Raw genomic sequence first — 24805 nt, 5'->3', positions numbered from 1 at the left:
TAGTAAAAGGGGCCCTCAAGAAATAAATCAGGACAGAAGCTGGATTTTATGAAATCATAAGGAAGAGCAGCAGAGCTTCCCAGATTTATTTGTATATAAGAGTTTGGTAACATAACTACAAATTGTCAAGCAGAGAGAGAGAGTCTGGGAATGTTAATCCTGAGTCCTGCTGTTTAATTCCAGGCTGGTACCTGGCGGATTCTCAGAGGAAAATCAGAATCAGTCTTGAAGAAAGGTCTGAGTTTCCCTGTGAAGGAGTCAGTGAAGGTGGAGAGATGAGATTTATTATATGCATCATAAAACGAGACCTTTCCTGCCTCATAGTCCAGCAGAATCCCCACTGCCCGGGGGAACTCACTCAGGGGGAGCTAGGTCTTAGGGGAGGTGAGGGCAGAGCATCTCTCTCCAAACCACAGGCTCACTGTCCAGAATCCTTCCTCAGGTGACAGTGTAACTTGACAGATCATAAAAGACAGGGAGATTTAACACAAATTACATAGAAGTACAATGAGTCCCTGCCCTACTGAGCTTACTGTCTCACTTAATATACCATCTGTTGCTTTCAATATGTCAGTGAAACCCCTCCTCACATTCACAGGCTCTGGTCCCATCTCTGTCCCTCATGTTTGAAACTGTTCTGGCTTCTATGCTAATCCATTGGGATAGAAATTTGATTTCTTTGAACATGTTTTAACAGAAATCTGTAAAATCTTTCACCTCTCACACTCCTGCCAGAGACTTGAGATTAAGGAAATATATCAGGAAAGAAGCTGGATTTTATAAAATCATAAGGAAGGGCAGCAGAGCTTCCAAGATTTATTTGTATTTTCTGATGATTGTACATAAGACTCTGGTAACATAACCACAAATTGCCAAGCAGAGAGAGAGAGAGAGAGAGTCTGGGAATGTTAATCTGGTCCTGGGCGGATTCTCAGAGGAAATTCAGAATCAGTCCTGAAGAAAGGTCGGAGTATCCCTGTGAAGGTGTCGGTGAAGGTGAAGAGATGAGATTTATTATTTGCATCATAAAATGAGACCTTTCCTGCCTCATAGTCCAGCAGAATCCCCACTGCCCGGAGTCTCTCTCTCAGGGGGAGCTGGGTCACAGGGGAGGTGAGGGCACAGCATCTCTGTTCCTTCCACAGCCTCACTGTCCAGAATCCTTCCCCAGGTGACAGTGCGATCTCCCCCTTCCTCCTCACAGAGTCTTTACACACTCCCAATGAGCAGAACTTCAAATCCCCCACCTCCACCTCCCAGTAACGTCTCCCTGAGGTGAAGCCCTCACTCCCCAGCACACAGGGATAAAGATCAAATCTCTGAGGAGTGTCCGGCACATTCTGTCTTGTGACTCCCCATACGACAGTTTTCCGATCTTGAGACAGGACGAGATTAGGATAAGCAGTTTGAGGATCCAGAGTCACATTTACTGCAGAGAGGAGACACATTAATAAACATGAGCAAACACTTCTCATTAGCTTATCACACACCCACCACTAACCCTCATTGGCTCCTCACACACCCAGCTCTAACCTTCATTGGTTCCTCACACACCCACCACTAACCCTCATTGGCTCCTCACACACCCAGCTCTAACCTTCATTGGCTCCTCACACACCCACCTCTAACCCTCATTGGCTCCTCACACACCCAGCTCTAACCTTCATTGGCTCCTCACACACCCACCACTAACCCTCATTGGCTCCTCACACACCCAGCTCTAACCTTCATTGGTTCCTCACACACCCACCACTAACCCTCATTGGCTCCTCACACACCCAGCTCTAACCTTCATTGGTTCCTCACACACCCACCACTAACCCTCATTGGCTCCTCACACACCCAGCTCTAACCTTCATTGGTTCCTCACACACCCACCACTAACCCTCATTGGCTCCTCACACACCCAGCTCTAACCTTCATTGGCTCCTCACACACCCACCACTAACCCTCATTGGCTCCTCACACACCCAGCTCTAACCTTCATTGGTTCCTCACACACCCACCACTAACCCTCATTGGCTCCTCACACACCCAGCTCTAACCTTCATTGGTTCCTCACACACCCACCACTAACCCTCATTGGCTCCTCACACACCCAGCTCTAACTTTCATTGGCTCCTCACACACCCACCACTAACCCTCATTGGCTCCTCACACACCCAGCTCTAACCTTCATTGGTTCCTCACACACCCAGCTCTAACCTTCATTGGCTACTCCTGCACCTACCTCTAACCCTCATTGGCTGGTTCTTTAGTCAATCACTTTTTCTATGACAGGAGCTCTGCTATTGGCTATTATCACCTTCCTGGCTCCTAGATTGGACTCATCTTACTGGATATCAGCTTTTCAGTGTTCCATATTGGAACGAGTCTATTCATATCAAGGAGGTTGGATAAAAACAGGAGATGGGATGATGTCAAAACTTTGAAGCCACTTAGGTTAATCTATGTTTCCCTTCCCCCCACTCAGCCGTCATCCCCGTACTCTCAAAACAAAGCAAGCAAATATGAGCTGCTGCATCCTCCCTGCCATTCTTTATTCTTGGTGGAATTTTTATTTAATCTCACTTATATTTTCAAACATGCCGTCTTGTGCAACATATGGATGTACACAGAGGAAGTATATGAATAACCTTTCACAGGTAAAGTAGTAATTTCTTATAAATTGTAATCAGTGTGTCATTTGGAGGGGCTGATTGTAGGGACACCTTAGCAGAGCTGAAAATTACTGCTTAGCACAAAGAAATTATTTAACTAGTCAGGAGACATTTTTGGCCAGTTAAATTGCTTTGAATATCGACCCCTGAGTGGCTTGAAACAAACAAACAAAAAATCTGAGTAATAAAAATAACTTCTTCCATCTACTGTTCTTCCACCCAAAATATTGAATTAAAAAAAAAGAGCTCTGACTATATAACACCAGTAAAGGTGCAACTCCCCCCCCCCCCCCCATCAAGTGGAGGAGTGGCCTAGTGGTTAGGGTGGTGGACTCTGGTCCTGAGGAACTGAGTTTGATTCCCACTTCAGGCACAGGCAGCTCCTTGTGACTCTGGGCAAGTCACTTAACCCTCCATTGCCCCGTGTAAGCCACATTGAGCCTGCCATGAGTGGAAAAGTGCGGGGTACAAATGTAACAAAAATAAAAAATAAAATAAATATCTCCATTTCCCCCACCCCAGGTCCAGCACATCTTCCAGAGAAAGGAGGACACATTGAGCTAGTCCGGGTTTTGCTTCCATTGAAAGCAATGGAAGTAAAACCCAGACTGGCTCAATCTGTCCCATCCCACAGGTTCAGTGTTGTTATCCTATTCCAGAAGAGGACACATCCCACTGCACCAGATGGAGGCTGAGACCAGTCTGTTGATTACAAAAATTATTTTGATTTAAATTTGGATGTACAGTCCATTCTCGGCATTCACGATGCTTTATTGAACACCTAACTTCTTTTTGTTGTCCCCATAATCTTAGTTGTACAGCCATACAATGGTCTTAAGTATCCTGATGAAGAAGGTCAACAGCCAGTATACGTTTCTTTTCTTTTTGAACTTTTTGATTCCAAGTATATTTATAGTTAGTTTTAGGATATAAACCCAGATTGCCTATAAGATTTGTTCATCTATGATGAAGCCCAACCTGGTACCTTTGTTTGATATCGTCTAACCATTCTCTGATGTTCTTCTCAATGACCCACTTTATTTTTTCTCTTTTTTCCTACCCTTGTTGGCAGGTCCTTCTCTCTCCTCACACCCTGTCCTTCACTTCTCCCCTCCACCACACCCTATCACAGAAGAACGGAACTGTTATGGCTTTTTTGCTAGAGAGAGGAGGAGATGTGGGGAACTTGGGGGTCTTAGGACCCCTAATGTTTGTATTTTGAGAGCACTCCTCTGGATAATAAAACAAGGGTTACCTGTAAGATTTATTTCATCCCCCTAATTATTCTGTGTGCTGATTTCAAGCCTTGCTAGCTAGATCAGACCTTTTGAAATTGTGCAAGGACACCCATGTGACCTAAACTCCTTCTAACTAAATGGACCCCAAAACATGTTTATACATTTACTGTGATTTGTTGTGCAAGAAATGGGAGAAGGGGAAGTGGACCTTTTTACTGAGACAGATGTGAGTGGCTGAGAGACAGTTATACAAGATCTGGGTGAGAGAGTGTGTCACGAGAATGGAAAAAAAACCCCTATTTTTTCTATATTTTTGCTGACCAGTGTTAAGGTCAAGTCTAGGGCAAGATACTGTACCAGGCAGCTTAAGAATTTATTGATTGTGAACTTTATTACAAGGTTTTAGAAGATAAGTACATGCATATAGAATGGTCCAATGTAATTAAGATAACATTAATGGATATTTAGATTTGTATTAATTCTTGGGTCAAGATTTCCTGTGTTTCATACAGTTTGAAACCACATTGTATCTGGATAGTGAAAAGGGGAAGTTGGGAACAGTCTGCTAGCTTAACCACAAGGTCAGGTGGTATATAGTTTGGATATATGATATAAAAAAACTGCTGAAGTAGCCTGAGGAGGTGGGCTTGGAATTTGTGACAGAAAGTATAGTGGGAGAGAAGTTACTAGTAGGTGGGTGAAGATGGCTTTGTGACTCAGAGATCAGGTGGATTGGTGTAACTGCTATGTAGGAATTAGGGTATGAACTGATAATTGATAGAACAGAAGTCAGATGTGTTGGATTAGGAAAGTAGATGATTGGTTAGTGGGATGTGCTAAAATGGCAATTAGTTTCCGGATTATTGTATAACATGTACTAAATCAATTGTATAAAAATGAGGGAAATCTATGTAGGTTGGGCTTCCTTGTTTCCAGGGCAGTGAACTGGAGTGGACCCAAGGAAGTCTAATAATTTCTTTTCTGTATTTCAGACTTGCTATAAGGCTCTGCTTGAGCTACAATTTACTTGTTTCCAGAATAAACTTTTCTTTTTATTTCACTTCTGAGTGAGTAAGTACTATTTGTTTTATTAGTGTATTAGCGTAAGAAACAAATCGAAGAACCTGGGTGTTCTAGCAGTAACCAGTTGGGGTTTGGCTAAGGTGGGTGCAGACCCCAACACAAGACAGCCAGAACTAGCAGAAAAGGGTTTCACGCTTTCCTGACCCTGGGTGATGTGGTTATAAATCTGTTTGGTTTCATCCTCACAGCAATGCTGTCCACAGTGCTTTTTGTTTTTTTAATCAACCATTTGCATTATCCACAAATTTAACCACTTTTCCATCTTTTCTACTGACTCATCATGAAGCACAGATGTAGTTTTGGAACTTTCTGGTTCTGCTTCACGAACAGACCACTGAATCTCTTCCTTTTTTTGCTGGATGGATCAGATTGTTGATTCATTAAAATTTAGCTTGTGGCCAAAGGCAGAAACAGACATGCTGGAATGAAGCTTATCTAAGACACCTATTTTGTCACTAAGACACATCACATGTTTCTTTCTCTTACAATTGGTACCTGTAGCTTGTAACTCACCCCCTGGATGCTTGGTGGCCATTTCCAGAAGCAAACTATATTGTATTATTCAGATGGAAACAGTTCTTGTCTTAATCTGGTCATCAGATTAAATATGTTTATTCCATTTTGAAAGCAGTTTTTGGAGGCAATGATAAAAAGCTATTTACTGTATCCCTCTTGGCCACTCTAGGACACTTGGTGACTATTTCCAGAAGCAAACTGTACTGTATTATTTGGTGAAAAGTCCTGGGACTGCCACAGACTGCTGGGTGGGAGGCATTCACTCGGGGAAGTTTCGGAGATAACCTGTGAAAACTGGAGTCTCCCAATGAATGTGGGAAACTTGCCAGGTCTGAGCCAGAGGGATCACTCCCTGACCCTGATCAGGGGAAACACACATTGTCTTCTCTATCACAGGGGTGAAAATGATCCCTAACACTGGCTGTAGGTGTTTGTAAAGCGAAATCACAGTCAAAGGACACATTAGTGGATTTGATGGTTTTGTATAATTATTATATATCAGATTGTTACCTTTATATCTGCCACATTCCATCCACCAATCTGCATTAAAATAAAGATGAACAATGATCAGATCGCAGAGAAGAGAAATAAGTACAATGATATAAAAAATATATTAGAGGTGAACAATGATTAAAAATGTTAATAGTGATTAATTATGAGATTAAAAATGTTAATCATGCAATTAAGTGCGCTTAATCACAGAATTTTGGGCATTAAATAAGAAAGATTCAAACAGCCTTCACCAAGTTTCTCTTCCCCAATCCCTACATTGACTTGTACAGCAGGGCTCAGACTCAGCGTTGCCTCAAACTCCTTGTCTCGCCCTGCACAGTGATTGGGCTCTGCAGATACTTGAGTCACGCAGTGCAGGAATTTGGGGAAGTCTCGCAGTTTCAAGTCTCAAGAGACCTTCCCTAACTTCATGCACCATGCAGCTCAAGTATCTGCAGAGCCTGTCCGTGCAGGGGGAGAGAAGGAGTTTGAGGCAGCTCCGAGGAAGGAGAAAAGAGTCCTGCTGTAGAGGTAAGCGTGGGGGAGGGGTGGGTCAGCATTAAAAAAACACAGGCAGCATCAAACAACATGGTATGCGTTAAAATATTAATGCATTTATGGTGTTATTAACACATTAATTGCCCACTCTAAAATATATAAGTTGCTAACTGAATAAAACTTACCTATTCCTGCAGGATGTGATTTTATTTTGTAAAAAAAACAATAGAGAGAGAGAGAAATGTTAGAGATTTTGAATTATAAAACTGTCCTTCAATTGTCTTATAATTACATTCATACATAAGAACTGCCATTCAGGGAAAGACTGAAGGTCCATCAAGCCCAGTATCCTGTTTCCAACAGTGGTGAATCCAGGTCACAAGTACCTGGCAAGGTCCCAAAAGAGTAAAACAGATTTTCTGCCGCTTATCCCAGGAATAAGCTTATGACAAAGCAAACACATGACTTCCAGGGTGCAATGCAACAAAATAAAACAATCTTTGCCTTATCACCCATTCCTTCTTCAGCTTATACTCAAATAGAAGTGACAATAGACAACGCAAGGTCATTGTTGCTTTGGGTACAGCTGGTATAAAGTAAGAACGTAGTCACAAAAGAGAGGGTATTACAGCATACAAGCATAGAACACAGACAATAAAAGCAGCACTGGGTCTTCAAGAAAGAGATAACAGCCGTCCTTTATTGTGAAAAAGACCCGACATGGGCCGTGTTTCGGCACACAAGCGCCTGCCTCAGGGTCTAACATAAAAACACAGAGATATGATTATAGATCCAGACCACACATAAATTTACATACATACCAGGGGGCGCTCTCCAAAGGGGAATTAACCCTTCTGCGCATCTCTTGTGGCCAGCTATCAGGGTAAAACGCCTCAGAGGGCAGTCCCAGGCCAGAATCCGCTGGAGGGGCAGTAAGGGGGGCCGTAGAAGACCCCTTGGGCAGAGCTCTTTTAAGCATATATGCCTTATGCATCAATAAAAAAAGGCAGGGGAGAAAAACTCGCCCTGGTCACCCGGTTCCAGTCCGGGGCTAGAAGCTCTTTGATTAGCCTCAATCCGAGCACCCCTCCCGGATTCAAGACCCTCCGCCTCAGCAGGGGTCACGCCATGTGGCGCATTCCACAGAGCGGGAAGAATCCTCACTCGCCATGCTCGGGCCGGCTCTAACGCCTGAACAGCACAATTTAAAGAGCCCAGCTGCGGATCTGCACTTGCCACACTTAAAACAGCGCTTTACAACCTCCGCAGCCATCGCCGAAAACGGCGGAAAATTCAAAATGGCGGCTTCGCGCCAAAAACGTCTCGATCGCGGGCCCTCCCCAGAGGAGCTAGAAAGCACTCTTACCTCACTGGACCGAGTAACAAAGCTCCGGTCACGCTGTAGAATCATAAGAAAACCTCTTTTCTGAGGTTGCAGCGCCAAAGTGCGACGCGACATTTTTATTTTTTATTTTTAACTCTGTAGAGGAAACAGCAAAAGAGGCAATCAAATCAACTCTGGAGGTGCAGAAGAGTGGGAAAGGCAGGGAAAGGCGAACCAATGTGCCTGCATCCACTAAGTAGAGTAGGAAAGGGCAGGGAAAAGCGAACTGTGTCCACATCCACTGGGGGGATGGGTAAGGCAGGGAAAGGGCTAACCTATGTGCCTTTAAAGTGAAGCTACAATAGCCTTAACACCCCTGCTTCCACTGGCAAAGCTCAGGAGCCACCCCAGGCAGAATTTAGAAGGAGCTGAAAAAGCTGCAATCACCCTGCTGGGGAGATAGAGAATACTGAAGAGGCAGATGGAGCTAGCTGGCCATGAGGCACTATGGTTTTTTAGTGCTCTCTATCTCCCCCTGCTGGTAGGTGGACACAACCCATTCATAATGGATTCATCTGTTTGATGACAAAGAACTCAGATTTATACTTTTATTTCTGCACATTTTTAGTGGAATCATCCAGAGCATTTGAAAAGAAGACAAACCAAATTAAAAAGCGATCAATTCCCCTCCGAAGGGACACCACCTTGTAAGTGATGGAGGGGCTTCCGTGTTTCAATGACTCAGAGGGCTACGCTGAAGGGTTACCCATATCAGACAGGCCTCTGAGGAGAAACCAGACAAAGAGTGTCCCAAATTAGGGAGAGGGGAAAGATGGTGACCTGAAGCTCGTACACTCAACGGCCCAGCTGTCCTCTGAAGTTCAGTTTTTGTTCACTTGAAATTTCCTCTCTGCATTGCAGTTGCCTTAACAGAGGAAGGGGACAATGAGGGGTCAGCCGCCGATGACCAGCGTTTTGTCCCCTGTGCAGCAAGTGTGGGACCGCTGTGTGACGAGCTGCCCATAGATGACTGGGTTGATGAGTCCTTTGATTAGCGCCAACGAAGGAGCGTCGATGCTCTTGGACCTGGAAACAACTTCATCGCTCAAAAATCATTTAACCACCATGCCCAAAGGAGTGGAGGAGTGAGTCAGGAGTGTATGCTGAAACGGAAGTAGTTTACAGCTGAACCCGTGTCGGCGGTGCTACTCCTAAACCCTTAAGAGTTATCAGCTTGGAGTTTTTGGCTCCCGTGGAGGTTGCATTGAATGTCATCTGGAGGGTGCTCCAGGACCTGACGGTGGTAGAGAATGACTTTGCTTCCGATATAGTCTTGTTAATGAGCCACATGGATAATCTAATCGAATCCTTTGAGAATATACAGCAAATGAAGTTCTACTGAAGTAGGAAACGGTTAAGATTTGAAAATGATAAAAGACCAGAAAAAATTTGAACAAAATGAATATTGTTGCAGATGATTAATATCGAGATTGCTGTTTTCCCAGAGTTCCGGGTATGACTCCTAATGTTTTTTTTTCCTCTGAAATGATTCCTCTTAATATATTAATTCAAAAGGAGTGAAGCCTGTGAAACTGGGATTACTTTAATCAGCGGGAATTGGATTGGAGATTCAAGGGTTTGTATTGTTAAACAATTTCTGGTTTTAAAAGGGAAAAAAATGAAATCAGGTGTATTACTTTCACTAATACTGGACAATAAGTATGTTTCCAATGAAATTGATGGACTATGCACCGTTATGGTCTTGAAGAAACCAACCAGATGATCAATGTGGAATAATGATTTAGATAAATAATAACTGGGGATAATTGGGTTACTACCACGTTTTCTTTGTTTGCTGTTGCTTAAATTGATCTCCTTGTCTTGTTTCACTCTCCCTATTTATTTTGTGGTCTAAGAACGAGAAAGATTGTATAAAATCCATTTATCTTGTTGAGATTGTTTTCTTCTAATATTGTTTTAATGTACAATCATCTCTGTTTTACTGTTTTGCAAGTGATCCTTGTAAAATGAAAAAATTATAAATAAATGATTAAAAAAAAAAAAAGCGATCAATTCCTCACCTCCAAATTTTGTAATCCATTTCTTCAGTTCCTGAGGATAGCGCAATTGGAAACCCATTTTCAGATCAGTAGAAACAGCCTCCGGTTTTGGAAACTTCATTTTCTGACACCTATGGGTTAGAGAGTCACTGGGATTATTCTGGGAGATGTTCACACCCAGGGGATAGAGATGTAAACAGTGGAAGGAATGAAATATACCTTGAACACTCAGTTTTCTGTGATTATGGGACTGATTTTTGAAATAGGAAAACATTGAAAAAGTGGCACAAAATGGCATTTGGAAATCGCTGTGTTTGAAACCCATTTTTTAAACATTTTCCTATGCAAGGGAGTGTGTTAAGGGTGGGATTTGGGCATTCCTAACACTCGGAGGTTTTTCTGCCACAATGGAACAAAACAAAAATATCCAGGGCTACAATTTATATGTTTTGTTTTTATCACAACTAAGTCACAACAAGGTGCCCTAAATGACTAATTGACTACTAAAGGGATTAAGGCATGACCCCCCCCTTACTCCCCTAGTGGTCACTGACCCCCTCCCACCACCCCCCCCCCACCCCCAAAGATGTGAAAGAAACAGTATATAACAGCCTCTATGAAAAGCCTCAGATAGTCAGTCCTCTTAGAGCAGCAATCAGGTCCCTGGAGTAGCCTAGTGGTCAGAGATATGGACCAGGCCCATATCTCCCTCTATCTGTTACACTTGTGGTGGAAAGTGTCAGCCCTCCAAAACTTACCAAAAGCCTACTGTACCTACATAGTATAGGTGACACCTGCAGCCATAAAGGCTATTGTAGTTGTGTACAGTAGTTTTTCTACGGATTTTGGAAGGCTCACCCTACAAGATAATGGGGCAGTGGTAAGATGTCTAACTGGGACCTCCTAGGGTGCCCCACTGCTCTGCTGGGATGTCTGTGTGGCCAGTCTACTAAGAATACTGGCAAACATCCATCCTAAGGCTTGATTTTTTGTGTTTTTCACATAGAGGTTTCAAATTAGGTATGTGCCCTTTTATTATCTCATTTATACATTTTTTATACATATTTGTATTGAAGTTCGTAACCTATACCAGTGCCCTTGCTTTGCTGTTATGTGATGTCAGATTTTATTATGCTTTTATATATATGTTTATATGCACTGTCATACAATTGTTGCATTACATACACTTCTTTTATATATATATTTTCTTATATATGCTCTTTTATGTACATGTATATATATATATTATTTATATTGGACAGTGCGTAGCGATACATTTATTCATGTAATTATTCTAGTATACTCTCTATGTATACCTAGTAATATTCCATATTTTATTAATTGTTTTTTGTCATTATATATTTGATATATTATGCTCGTATGTGTGTTATATTTTATTTATTAGGATCTATGATAATTATTATATATTTGTTCATTGTAGCCCCTGACGCAGCCCTAGGTGGGCGAAACATGGCCTGTGTCGAGCGATTTGTTCATACACGGTATCTTCAATAAAATCTTTTTGTTGTGATATTGATCTGCTGGCTTTCTTTCCCAGGCTCAATGTGGCTTACAGAGTTTTGTTATGACATGGTCATACCAGGATATCAGATGAAATTAGTAGTATACAAAGATTGGGTAAAGGAAGAGAGAAGGGAGGTGTTAGGCAGGATAATGTAGAAGGTGGACTTTATTAGCTGGGTGTTTTCTATCTTTTAACCAGTGTAGATTAGGAATTGGTTATTGGACAGAAAACAGAGGGTAGGGATGAATGGTCATTTCTCTCAACGGAGGAGGGTGAACAGTGACCGGTACTATTTAACATATATGGAAATCGGAATGACAAGTCAGGTGATCAAATTAGCAAATGATACAAAACTATTCAAGGTTGTTAAAACACGTGTGGACTGTGAAATACTTTAGGAAGATCTCAGGAAATTGGAAGACTGGGCGTCCAAATGGCAGATGAAATCTAATGTGGACGAATGCTAAGTGATGCACATTGGAAAGAATAATCCGAATCATAGTTACTTGATGCTAGGGTCCATCTTGGGGGTCAGCGTTCAAGAAAAAGATCTGGGTGTCACTGTAGGTAAGTAACCTGTTGTTGGGTAGAAGAAGCAGGGAACCAGCGGAGACGACAGGCGTGTGGCTGCTCTCTGCACCCCTCCAGCAGCGTGCACCTGGGGCAGACCGCCCCCACCACCCTGCCCTCAGTACGCCACTGGCTCTCAGGTACACATCTCACCATTGGTCCCTTACCTTGTCTGCTGAGCCTCCCCAAAACCCACCACCCCCAACTGTACAGCACTACCACAGCTTTTACGGGTGAAGGAGCCACCTTTTTGTGGGTTTCTGGTGAGTTTTGGAGGGCTTACAGTTTCGTCCAGAAGTGTAACAGGTAGGGGGAGGTAGGAGCCTGGGTCCACCTGTTGGCAGTGCACTGCACCCACCACTAGACTACTCCAGGGACCTGCATGCTGTCAGGAAGGTCAAGTGGAGATGTGAGCCCTTGTGCCCGATGGAGAAAGATTCCCCACAGAGCTGTCGGCCAACCCCGAGCTCCCCCTGTGTCTCCTTCCATTCCCCAGAGGTTGAGCCACTAGACTATTCCAGGGACCTGCATGCTGTTCTAATGGACCCGAGTATAACATCTGAGGCTGGCATAGAGACCGGCAAGTAATGTTTTTTATCACATTTTGGAGGGTGGGAGGGGGTTAGTGACCACTGGGGGAATTAGGGGAGGACATCTCTGATTCCCTCCAGTGGTCATCTGGGTATTTAGGGCACCTTTTTGTGCCTTATTCGTTATAAAAACAGGTCTAGCTCAAAACTTCTAAGTTTTGGACCTGGATTTTTTTGTTTTGTTCCATTATGACTGAAAAACGTTAAGTCTTAAGAACGCATAAGTCCCCGTCTGAACACGCCCCTCACACACCACTTGAGATTTGGACGCACTTCTGATGGACTTCATAGAAAAACGTCTAAAAATAGGTTTATGCCACATGTTTATTCACCCTTCAAAGAAATATAAACACATTTTGATAGAATTACTTTGTTATAGACAGCGTCAGAGCAGAGACCATCAACAGAAACTCCTTCTGCACTAGGGTTGAGGGGCAACGCAACTGGGAGAGTAGAGGTGGAAAGGAGATTCACAGGGTGAAGTTTGGTGGGGAATGAAGAGAGGATTCATGGAGGGCCAAAGAGGTGAGGACAGGGAGGTTGGTGGGAGAGGAAATATGAGAATCAGAGGGAAGGGAAGATAGATCTGTAATTCTCCTCCTCATCCTCCATCTCTTCCCCTCCATTTCTCAGTACTTCCTCTAAACTTTAGTTCGCCCTCTCCTCACTTAATCCCAACTACTTTCTCAATTCAACATCTACTACTAATCATTTCTATAGCACTACTAGACATACGCAGCACTGTACACATTATATACAGGTACTTTCTCTGTCCCTAGGGGGCTCACATTCAGAGTTTTTTTGTACCTGGGGCAATGGAGGGTTAAGTGATTTGCCCAAGGTCACAAGGAGCTGCAGTGGGACTCGAACCCAGGTTGCCAGGATCAAAGCCCACTACACTAACCATTAGGCTACTCCTCTCCCTTTCACCAATCAATTAATTCCCTTCTTTCTCACTCAAAATCCATCCAGCCGCATAGAAAATGACAGAAAACTAACTTGTACCTGCTCAGGGCATCCTTCACATCCTAAAGGGAAATGAAACAGAGAATATTTCTAGTTAGATTTCATAGTTTATGAGAACACATTATACATTAGGATACTCTACTCACAGCTCTGCTCAATCACAAAACAGCTACAAAATTTTGATGCCATTTCTATGATCAGCATCCAAAAATCTATAAGAAACACCCAAACTCATTATGGAAACAAGTGTATCAGCCTGTTTCAAACCTAACATTTATCTCTTAAGTTGTAATTGATACCAGGGGTGTATCTGAGGTTCGGCAGTAGGGGGGGCAGGGGCTAGAGTGAGGGGGCACATTATAGCCCCCCACCACCACCGTCAACCCCCCCCCCTACCGCCGTTAACACTCCCTCCCTACCGCCGTTAACACTCCCTCCCTCCCCCGCCTACCGCCGTCACCTACCCCGAGGTCCGCTTCCTCCAGGTTTTTAAAATATTGCTTCAGCTGGCGGGGGACCCCAACCCCCCGCCAGCCCAGCCGCGATCTTTAACTGCTGTGACGTCAGACAGACTCCATCCAACTGGATCTAAAGATGCATGCAGCTTTCACAGCGCGCTGCACGACGAGGATGAAAAAGTTAAAGATAGCGGCTGGGCTGGCGGGGGGTTGGGGTCCCCCGCCAGCTGAAGCAATATTTTAAAAAGCCAGAGGAAGCGGACCTCGGGGTAGGTGACGGCGGTAGGCGAGGGAGGGAGGGTTAACGGCGGTAGGGGGGTCCGGGGCAAAATCTGCGGGGGCCCAGGCCCCTGTGGCCCCACGCAGATACGCCCCTGATTGATACTTGGGCAACTTTTCAAGTATTTAGATAAAACACAGGTCCTTTATGCCAATCAATCAGACTTTTGGATGGGGCACAGTACTGAAACCTCCTTAGTGGCTCTGATCTGTGATCTCCATGTAGACATTCTCAAGAGCCTGGTTTGGGCAGAGGTGGAGTTGTGATATCTGGGTGGAAAGGTATCAAAAGTGGGGTAAGTGACTTATTTCTACCAGAGGGATATCAACTGTATAATTCTGGAAAATTTCAGCCTCAGGAATGGACTAACTACATCTTTAAAAAATAAGAAATGTTTATCAATTAAGTGATTAACCCCGGAAATCACATACCCACAGTTTTTAGGCTGTAGAACATGAACAACATCAACGTTGTGAAAAAGTTGTATAGTCCCTCTCTACTGACCCTACAGTAAACAAAACTTTCAAAAATGAAAGGTGCCCAATTTACCCTTCCAAAGTTTTATAGCCTTTATCTCTGTTATTTGTAACCCCTCGTTTGGTATCTTTTCACTCAGTGAGTCAAATATTGATCATTAAAAACATGACTTGTGTGTACATGTGTAGAACACATACAACAATTTACACCTTCTTCAGAGCAGGAGGATTTGGCCATTTAAGCCCCATGAAATTATTTTAAAAGCTCTGATTTGGTAAGTGCAGCTGCTGGCTGAAAAATCAGCCCTTATGTAAGATATTTTGTTCTGCTACTTGAATTCCCTGATTCCTCCTGGAAGAACTGTAACCTCCTTAGAAATATATTTGCTAATCTCACCTTCAGTAACTCGGTGGCCGGCTGCTGAATCTTCTCCTCTATCTCAGAGATCAGCTGCATGAGGGAAGAACTTTGTTCTTCTAGCTGGGTCTCATGTTCCCTGATTCTCTGAAGAATCTTCTTCTCTTCCTCCTCCAGTCTCGAGAGAAGGATCTGCCTCTCCTTATTCAGAAACTGCTGTAACTCTTCAAACTCAGACTCCACTTTCTGTCGTTTGATCTGTATCTCACTCTGGGTTAAACGAGAGATAATTCTCAGTAACACTAGAGTGATTTTGTTGCAGTGACTCCATTACCCTCCTCTTAGTGGTGGCTCTGGTACAGCACTTCCTCCTTTAACAGTGGTGACTCCAGCACAGCTTTCCTCCACTCACCACCCACTCTTTTCCCAGCCTTCCTCTCTCACAGAAGCGTATCTCCTCCACCCCCTACCCACAAACTCCCTCTGCCTCTCTCCTCATGTGAACTGTACTCATCCCGGTACCACTGTTGTCCCCATATTGTTTCTAAGTGAGCAGAAGAGGGGTCTCCGTCTTCTCCTGCTCTTACCCCTTACCACAAGCAGCCTCCATTTCACACTTCCCCATCATCTACTCCCTGCATCTCCCCATTCTTCCCCTTCCTCAGTATTCATTAGCATCTCATTCTTCTCATTCTCCTTCTAGTATCTAGCCCCAGCTTCCTTCTCGTTCCTCCCCCACAATCTTGCCCTGCCCTTTTGAACATTTTGTTGAGTGGTGGTTCTTCAACGACAGCACTGCGAGCACTTTCAAAACAAGAGGTCACAGTTGGGGGGGAGGGGGTGGTGGGAGGGAGGGAGGGAGGGGATGAAGGGCTGTTAAATCTTTAAGACTTAGGGGCCCTTTTACTAAGGCGCATCGAAAAATGTCCTGTACTGGTGTAGGCTCGTGTTTTGGGCATGAGCAGATCCATTTTTCAGCAAGCCTGTAAAAAACGGCTGAAAATGGACGTGCGGTAAAATAAAAATTATGTAGAATGACGATTACCACCTGGTTTCCGCCGTGCGCCGGAAAATTTTAAATTATTTTCTGGCATTTGTAACAGACATGCGCAAAAAATGAAATTACCGCCCGGGCCACCAATGCAGCTTAGTAAAAGGGTCTCTTCATTTTCTGCTTACTACTGTTAAATTTGACTCTATTTTCAATAAAGCTTTGAAAAACTAAAAAAAAACCAACAAAGTAAGTGGTCACATACCAGCACATCCTGATGTTAACGAACATGGAGCGATACAAAGGCATTATAACATCCTCATTTTTGTTTTCCATTACTTTCCTAATAATAGCTAACATTCTATTTGCTTTCTTAGCCGCAGCAGCACACTGAGCAGAAGGTTTCAACGTATCATCAACTACGACACCTAGATCCCTTTCTAGGTCCGTGACTCCAAACGTGGAACCTTGCATGACGTAGCTATAATTCGGGTTCCTCTTTCCCACATGCATCACTTTGCACTTGCTCACATTAAACATCATCTGCCATTTAGATGCCCAGTCTCCCAGTCTCATAAGGTCCTCTTGTAATTTTTCACAATCCTCCTGCGATTTAATGACTTTGAATAACTGTGTCATCAGAAAATGTAATTACCTCACTAGTTACTCCCATCTCTAGGTCATTTATAAACATGTTAAAAAGCAGCAGTCCCAGCACAGACCCCTGGGGAACCCCACTAACTGACCTTCGTGGAGGAGTAGCTTAGTGGTTAGTGCAGTGGACTTTGATCCTGGGGAACTGAGTTCAAGTCCCACTGCAGCTCCTTGTGACTCTGGGCAAGTCACTTAACCTTCCATTGCCCCTGGTACAAATAAATACCTGAATATTACTATGTAAACTGCTTTGAATGTAGTTGCAAAAACCACAGATGGGTGGTAGATCAAGTCCCATTTCCCTTTCCCTTCTCCATTAAGAATACTGACCATTTAACCCTACTCTCTGTTTTCTATCTTTTAACCAGCTTTAAATCCACAATAGAACACTACCTCCCATCCCATGACTCTCCAATTTCCTCTGGAGTCTTTCATGAGGTACTTTGCAAACGCCTTCTCAAAATCCAGATACACAATATCAACCAGCTCACCTTTATCCACATGTTTGATCATCCCTTCAAAGAAATGTAGTAGATTGGTGAGGCAAGATTTTCCTTCACTAAATCCATGTTGACTTTGTCTCATTAATCCATGCTTTTGAATATGCTCTGTAATTTTGTTCTTAATAATAGTCTCTACCATTTTGCCCGACACCGACGTCAGACTCACCGGTTTATAATTTCCCTGAACTCCTCTGGAACCTTTTTTAAAATTCGGTGTTACATTGGCCACCCTCCAATCTTCCGGTACCACGCTTGATTTTAAGGATAAATTACATATTACTAACAATAGCTCTGCAAGCTCATTTTTCAGTTCTATCAGTACTCTGAGATGAATACCATCCGGTCTGAGAGATTTGCTACTCTGCAGTTTGTAAAACTACCCCATTACATCCTCCAGGTTTACAGAGAATTCATTAAGTTTCTCCGACTCGTCAGCTTCGAATACCATTTCCGGCACCGGTATCCCACCCAAATCTTCCTCAGTGAAGACCAAAGCAAAGAATCCATTTAATCTCTCCGCTACGGCTTTGTCTTCCCTGATCGCCCCTTTTACTGCTCGGTCATCTAGCGGTCCAACATATTCTTTTGCAGGCTTCCTGCTTTTAATATACCTAAAAAATTATTTACTATCTGTTTTTGCCTCCAACGCTATCAAAGTCCCTCTTAGCCTTCCTTATCAGCGCTTTGCATTTGACTTGACATTCCTTATGCTGTTTCTTATTATTTTCATTCGGTTCCTTCTTCCATTTTCTGAAGGATTTTCTTTTAGCGCTAATAGCTTCCTTCACCTCACTTTTTAACCATGCCGGCTGTCGTTTGGTCTTAAGTACATAAGTACATAAGCATCGCCATGCTGGGACAGACCAAGGGTCCATCGAGCCCAGCACCCTATCACTGACAGTGGCCAAAAGAACAAGCAGTTTGTCCCACCCATCCTAGAAATAGTGTATTATTCCCTCGTCCATTCAATAACATTCTATAGCCTTTTCCTCCAGGAAGCCGTCTAACCTTTTTTTGAAGTCCGCTAAGTTAACCGCCTTAACCACTTTCTCCGGCAGCGAATTCCAGAGTTTAACTACGCGTTGAGTGAAGAAAATTTCCTCCGAATCGTTTTAAATTTACCACAGTGCAGGTTCATCGCATGCCCCCTTGTCCTAGTATTTTAGGAAAGCGTAAACAGACGCTCCACATCGACCCGTTCCATTCCACTCATTATCTTATAGACCTCTATCATATCTCCCCTCAGCCGCCTTTTCTCCAAGCTGAAGAGCCCCAGCCTCTTCAGCCTTTCCTCATAGGGAAGTCATCCCATCCCCTGTATCATCTTTGATGCCCTTCTCTGCACCTTTTCCAATTCCACTATATCTTTTTTGAGGTGCGGCGACCAGAATTGAACATAATACTCGAGGTGCGGTCGCACCATGGAGCGATACAGTGGCAGAATTATATCCTTATTTTTCTTTTCAATCCCTTTCCTAATGATACCCAACATTCTATTTGCTTTTCTAGCCGCAGCAGTACATTGAGCAAAAGGTTTCAACGTATCATCAATGATGACACCTAGATCCCTTTCTTGGTACGTGACTCCCAATGCTGAACTATAACAGATCTTTGTAAGCTACATTGAGGCTGCAAATAGGTGGGAAAATGTGGGATACAAGTGCAATAAATAAATAAATAAATAAACCTTGCATGATGTAGTTATAGTTTGGGTTCCTCTTTCCCACATGCATCACTTTGCACTTGTTCACATTAAACGTCATCTGCTATTTAAACGCCCAGTCTCCCAGTCTCGTAAGGTCCTCTTGTAGTTTTTCACAATCTTCCCGTGATTTGACGACTTTGAATAACTTTGTGTCATCGGCAAATTTGATTACCTCACTAGTTACCCCCATCTCTAGGTCATTTATGAATATGTTAAAAAGCAGAGGTCCCAGCACAGATCCCTAAGAGACCCCACTAACTACCCTTCTCCATTGTGAATATTGACCTTTTAATCCTACTCTTCATCGGTTGCAAAGCCCAAATCATGAAAAAACTCCAAACTGCCCAAAACACAGCAGCAAGACTCATTTTTGGCAAATCACGATTCGAAAGCGCAACACCACTTCGAGAAAAGCTACATTGGCTCCCTATCAAGGAACGAATATACTTCAAAGCCCACACTACGATCCACAAGATTCTCAATGGCGAATCTCCAAGCTACATGTCCAACTTGATCGATCTTCCAACCAGGAATCGGTCCAAATCTTCTCGAACATATCTCAATCTTCATCTCCCCAACTGTAAAGGCCTCAAATACAAAACCTACTACGCATCCTATTTCTCTGTTATAGGCAGCCAACTCTGAAACACCATACCTCGACATATCCAAAATACCAGCGAACACCTACCCTTCCGAGAGCTACTGATGACTTACCTCTTCAAACAAGCCTTCCCAAATGACCCTACAAAGTCTCGAACCTAACCCACACCACAAACAATACCCACACTCCAATCCTTTCCCCACATCTCATAATTTTGTCCCACTCTATATAACTGTGTTATCTCTGTGATACTATGTACCATACTTTGTAAGCCGCACTGAACCTGCTATCGAGCGGGGTATAATTCTAGTCTCAAATGGTGAGATGATTAAATTGTTCAGGAATTAAGATCCTCAGTATTGACTATATAATTCCTTCTTGTCCTAACTTATTTCTTCTCTGCTATCTCAGCTGGTAAATTACTGACTAACAGGCATTTTCCTGCTTTTCCTGCCGACACGCCCCCTGGACTTTTCGCCGGCTCTGCGACGGGATAGCAGCGATGGAGTCAAAATACCGCTTTTGTGAGATCGCTGGCCATCTCCCGATTTATATAGTCTGCCCAACAAGATAAACTCATATGTGCTACTTTCTGTGTATACCTTACCTTGATTTGTATCTGTCATTTTCAGGGCATAGACCGTAGAAGTCTACCCAGCACTACCCCCTGCCACCCAATCTCGGCTAAGCTCCTGAGGATCCCTTCGTTCTGAACAGGATTCCTTTATGTTTATCCCACACCTGCGGGAGGGCATTCCAAGTATCCACCACTCTCTTGAGTCTGCCCCCCTTCAATCTCATTTCATGCCCTCTAGTTCTACCGCCTTCCCATCTCCGGAAAAGGTTCGTTTGCGGATATTTGAACGTCTGTATCATATCACCCTTAGTTTTTCAGTATTCTTTGCTTGAACTTTCATTTAAATTGTTTTGAAATGAGTCTGGTATAAACAAGATACTTTACAAGTTTTTTTTCTTTTCTTTTATATTTTCTTCCACCAACAGGGTGTTTCTCAATTAAGTCAATTTTTCTTTATGTCACACTCTAGTGTCTGTGTATTTTTCTCATTGATCTCTTTTATCTTTCAGTGTCTTCCAGGAAAATCCTTCTTGCATGGACCAGTATTGAAAGATACCCCTCCTCCTCCTCCTCAGGTAAGTATGAAAGGGTCGTCTTCTGTTATTCTCCCCCTACTAGCCTATCTATAACAAATACAAGAATCCCATCTTTCCATTATTTATATGTTCTATTGTGCATCTTTTTCTTCAATAATCTGTTATCTAACTCCTTTTATTTAAAAATATAATATTCCCTAACTTTCCCACTGAAGAAATGATTCTTAATATTTTCAAGTTATTACTCAACCTTTTTAATCTCTCTCTTCAGTCTCACTATCTCTTTTTTTTTAATTCTAGTCTCAAAAGGTGTGATGAGTAAATTGTTCAAGATTTAAGATCCTCAGTATTGACTATATAATTCCTTCTCGTCCTAACTTATTTTTTTTCTGCTATCTCAGCTGGTAAATTACTGACTAACAGGCATTTTCCTGCTTTTCCTGCCTTCACAGAGATCTGAATGTTTTTCCAGAGAATAGCTGACAGGTCTCAGCTGCCCCCACTCATTGAAATGTTTGAATTCTGGTCACCATTTTTGTCTCCAATCAATTATACCCTCTCAAAATGTAATAACTCCAAGATAAAAAGGAAGTAATAAGCCTCAGAATACTTGCCATATACTAAAAAGGGAATTTTTATCTATATCATGTGTGTCTGTGTTTCAACACTTATCTTAGCGGTGCAGATGCATCAAACGAACTTCCGAGAGTGGCCAGTGTTTAATAGACTCCATCAGGGAAGTGTCTTGAAACAGACTCTGAAAAATAGTTCATTATGGCTCAGTGTTGAAAGACTATTTACATTTTCAGTGGGTATAATTGATTTGATATCGTTGAGACCCTAACTCACCTCTTTTTAGTTTATTACCATTTTTTTCTCCACAACCTCCCCTGTGAAAAGTACTTCCTGATGTTACTCCTAAGTCGAACATCCTGTAACCTCAGTTCATGTACTCTAGTTCTGATGAACAGAATAAGTTTGCCTTAGAGGAAAGGAGAGATAGAGGAGATATTATACAGGCTTTTAAAGGGAGGAGGAAGGGAGGAAGGGAGGGGGGCTGGGGCTGCCTAAAGTTATGATTTCAATGCAGGGGGGAGCGGGGAGCGGCGACCTCGGGCGGGGCGGGGGCAAGGCCGTCAATAAAGGACCTCGGGCAAGGTCATCAATAAACGACGTCCATAAAGGACGCTCCTGACTAGCATTTTTGCCCCCTTCCGCTTTTTTTTTTTTTTTACATTTAAGTTTCCGAAGCCCGCACAGCCCCAAAGAGAGGTACAGACCTCTCGTTAGCTTTCCAGGCATTTTCCAGCGTTAGGGCAAGCGGAAAACCTTAGTGTATCTCATTTCAATAGGGTTTCTACACAATTCACACATCTGCATTCCGTTTGCGTTAGCTGCTACCGCCGTCGGAAAAAAGTATTTAGTGCATGCCAAGGTTTACTACGTCCTCGTTATTGCCTCGTTATTGACTCGTAAAGTTTAGAGCATCTGGCCCTCAGTGTTGAAAGACTATTTACATTTTCAGTGGGTATAATTGATTTGACCCTAACTCACCTCTTTTTAGTTTGTTTATTACTATTTTTTTTCTGTCTCCGCCACCCTCACCGTGAAAAAGTACTTCCTGATGTTACTCCTAAGTCGAACATCCTGTAACCTCAGTTCATGTACTCTAGTTCTGATGAACAGAATAAGTTTACCTTAGAGGAAAGGAGAGATAGAGGAGATATTATATAGACATTTAAATAATTGACAGGTATTAATATGCAAACAAATCTTTTCCAGAGACGGAGAAGTGGTAGACCTAGACGACATGAATTGAGGTTACAAGAAAGTTGACTTAGGAGTAACGTTAAGAAGTACTTTTTCACAAAGAGGGTGGTGGAGACAAACACTGCTGGACTGCCTCAAGCCTGAGCCCAGTTCTCCTTTCCCATTTTGCAACCCACATCACACTACCTCTCTGCAAGAAATACAATGTCACAATTTTCCTTTGTTCCACATACGGATTCAGAATCTGCCTGTTCTCAGCCAATAAGGAACCAATAGTTTCCATACTATAAGTAACGAAGCAGACTGAAGTCTATTATTCTCTTATTCAGGTGATTTATGGGATTGAAGTACTGAAAGGAACAAAAACCCTACAGAAACTGGCTCAGAAGGAGACACAGACACCCACCTTCAGCTCTTCAGCTTTCTTCTCTTCAGTAGATTTAAACTTCAGAAGATCTTCCAGGTCCTTTTTCAGAGGCTCCAGGTGCATTTTAAGTTTTTCCTGTGAACATTAAACATCATTGATTAGCATGTGATTATTTTTATAGCCACAATTTCAGACTTGACTGTAAATGTGAGATGTCCCTTCCAATTTAGATCGTTTCTTTGAAATAACAGAATTCTGATGGGTCAATATTCAAAGTGATATAACCAGGCAGGAAAGGCTCCTGCCTGGTTAAATCGTGCTGAACTGGCCATGAGCCAATATTAAACAGCACTTAACCCAACAGTGCCACTGAATATTGGCAAAAGTTCTGTCCAGACAGTGGACGGAGGGGTGATTCGGGGGCAGAGTCAGGGTGGAACTGAGAGATATGCGGGCACCAGTTTTATTCAGTTCCAGTGCCCCATATCTAACCAGGTAAACTAAACCATGAACAAGGTGTCCTAATCAGAGATTTACACTATCTCAAGGGTAAAGAAATAATTAAGGCTGGATAAGTGAGAGAATAATTAGGCAGGACTAGATGAGAAACGAGATTAAGAAAAGGGTGTGGGTAAAATTCTTTGTATTCAGAAAGGCCAAACTGAAGAAATGTGTTTTTAGAAGACTTGTAAAAGTTAGGTAATCAGCTGTAAACTTGATTGATTTAGGAAGAGAATTTTGGTGCACTGATAGGAGAAATTAGCAGAGTGAATTGTTTTATATATCACATTCTTACAGATAGTGAAATGGAAAGATGAAACAGCATTACGAGGGGGTAATTCAATAAGATTATTCATTATTATTATCATCTGTTTAGGTTCTTGGGCACAGCATGGAGTATTGGCAATACCTGTATTCCTTCGGGGAGCCACAACTCACAGGCTGAATATTGACCCCTGAATGTATATGGAAGATACCTGAATAGACAGCAGCCAGGGTTCAAGTTTTGATGATTGATCTTACTACTCATATGCTTCAAAACGCTGCTAATTCAACTCCGTTTAGTTTTATGGGAATGAAAAAGTAAATTTTCAGTAATATCATTAAATACACACACCTTCATCTCTCTGCTTCCTCTATAGAGTTCATGGTATGAGATTTGTGACCCCAGGACACACACTGTGATACTAAAGATACTGATACAGACCTTGTATTCCTGCACAGCCTCCTTTATTGGGATCACGGTGTGAGATTTGTGATCTCTGGACTCTCTACAAATCAGGCAGATCATTTTCTGATCCTCTTCACAAAACAGCTTCAGTTTCTCTTCATGTTCCTCACACAAATTCTCCTCTTTGGGTCTCACTGAAGTCTCACTAAGCTTTTTTGCTATTTCTATCATGTTTGCCAGCTGCCTGTTAGATCTGAGGTTCCTCTGCTGAAACGTTTCCCTGCACTGGGGACAGGGGAAGTCTGTGTCTCTCCCCTCCCAGCTCTGAGTGATACAGGAGCGACAGAAGTTGTGTCCACAGTCTGTCATCACTGGATCTTTAAAATAATCCAGACAGATAGAACAAGAAGCTTCATCTCGCAGACTCTCAGCAGGGTTTGCAGCAGCCATGCTTCTTACAGGAAATGAGAGTAAGAATTCAGTTTCTGTTTCACATCTTCAAAATAAAGGAGTGTCTGTGTGGAACAGGATCTTTGCCAGGGACTTTGTGTAATTTGCAGACACCAGGGCTGTCTGCCCTCCTTCCTGTCTCCTAGTTCCTCCCTTTTTTTCCCAGCTACAGAGACCCAGGGGTCTGGGAGCTGCAGGGAGAACAGCAGTGACCTCTTCCCATGAAGTTTCCTGTGTGTAAGATGGATCCTGGGGCAGAGACATAGCCCAGCTCTGCAGCAAGCAAAGATCTCAGGAAGGGGGCAGCTTTTGCAAAAGTGAGGCAGGAATTCAGTTTCCATTTCACATTATAACTTTAAAACCATACAAGAACGTAAGACCTTTGA

General features: G+C 42.9%; 1 protein-coding gene and 1 long non-coding RNA gene across 2 annotated transcripts in view; one reads left to right on the top strand and one right to left on the bottom strand.

Annotated features, from left to right (window-relative positions):
- Positions 1–24805, top strand: part of LOC115468318 — a 48038-nt gene continuing 23233 nt past the window's right edge. Inside the window, exon 1 of the long non-coding RNA XR_003941841.1 lies at positions 1–555. This is a non-coding gene — a long non-coding RNA (uncharacterized LOC115468318). The remainder of the gene's footprint in view (positions 556–24805) is intronic.
- Positions 73–24443, bottom strand: LOC115468313 (E3 ubiquitin-protein ligase TRIM39-like). The gene is made up of 8 exons (XM_030199957.1): positions 24006–24443; positions 22838–22933; positions 15134–15364; positions 13562–13584; positions 9893–10002; positions 6673–6678; positions 6008–6037; positions 73–1429 (listed from the first exon to the last, which is right to left on the bottom strand). Exons 1-8 carry the CDS (start codon positions 24417–24419, stop codon positions 909–911), a joined length of 1431 nt encoding a protein of 476 aa, XP_030055817.1. The 5' UTR covers positions 24420–24443; the 3' UTR covers positions 73–908.

The sequence above is a fragment of the Microcaecilia unicolor genome, chromosome 4 (assembly GCF_901765095.1).
Source record: "Microcaecilia unicolor chromosome 4, aMicUni1.1, whole genome shotgun sequence".
Classification (NCBI taxonomy): Eukaryota; Metazoa; Chordata; class Amphibia; order Gymnophiona; family Siphonopidae; genus Microcaecilia; species Microcaecilia unicolor.
Note: the sequence above shows the minus strand (reverse complement) of the source record. Positions and strands in the feature narration are given on the sequence as shown.

Excerpts from the sequence above, each read along its gene's own strand:
- LOC115468313 (XM_030199957.1), bottom strand. The coding sequence starts at position 24,419 with ATGGCTGCTGCAAACCCTGCTGAGAGTCTGCGAGATGAAGCTTCTTGT. Across the intron at positions 22,934-24,005 it reads AGGCTGTGCAGGAATACAAG|GAAAAACTTAAAATGCACCT; the intron begins GTCTGTATCAGT and ends TAATGTTCACAG. Across the intron at positions 10,003-13,561 it reads GTGAAGGATGCCCTGAGCAG|GTGTCAGAAAATGAAGTTTC; the intron begins GTACAAGTTAGT and ends TCTAACCCATAG.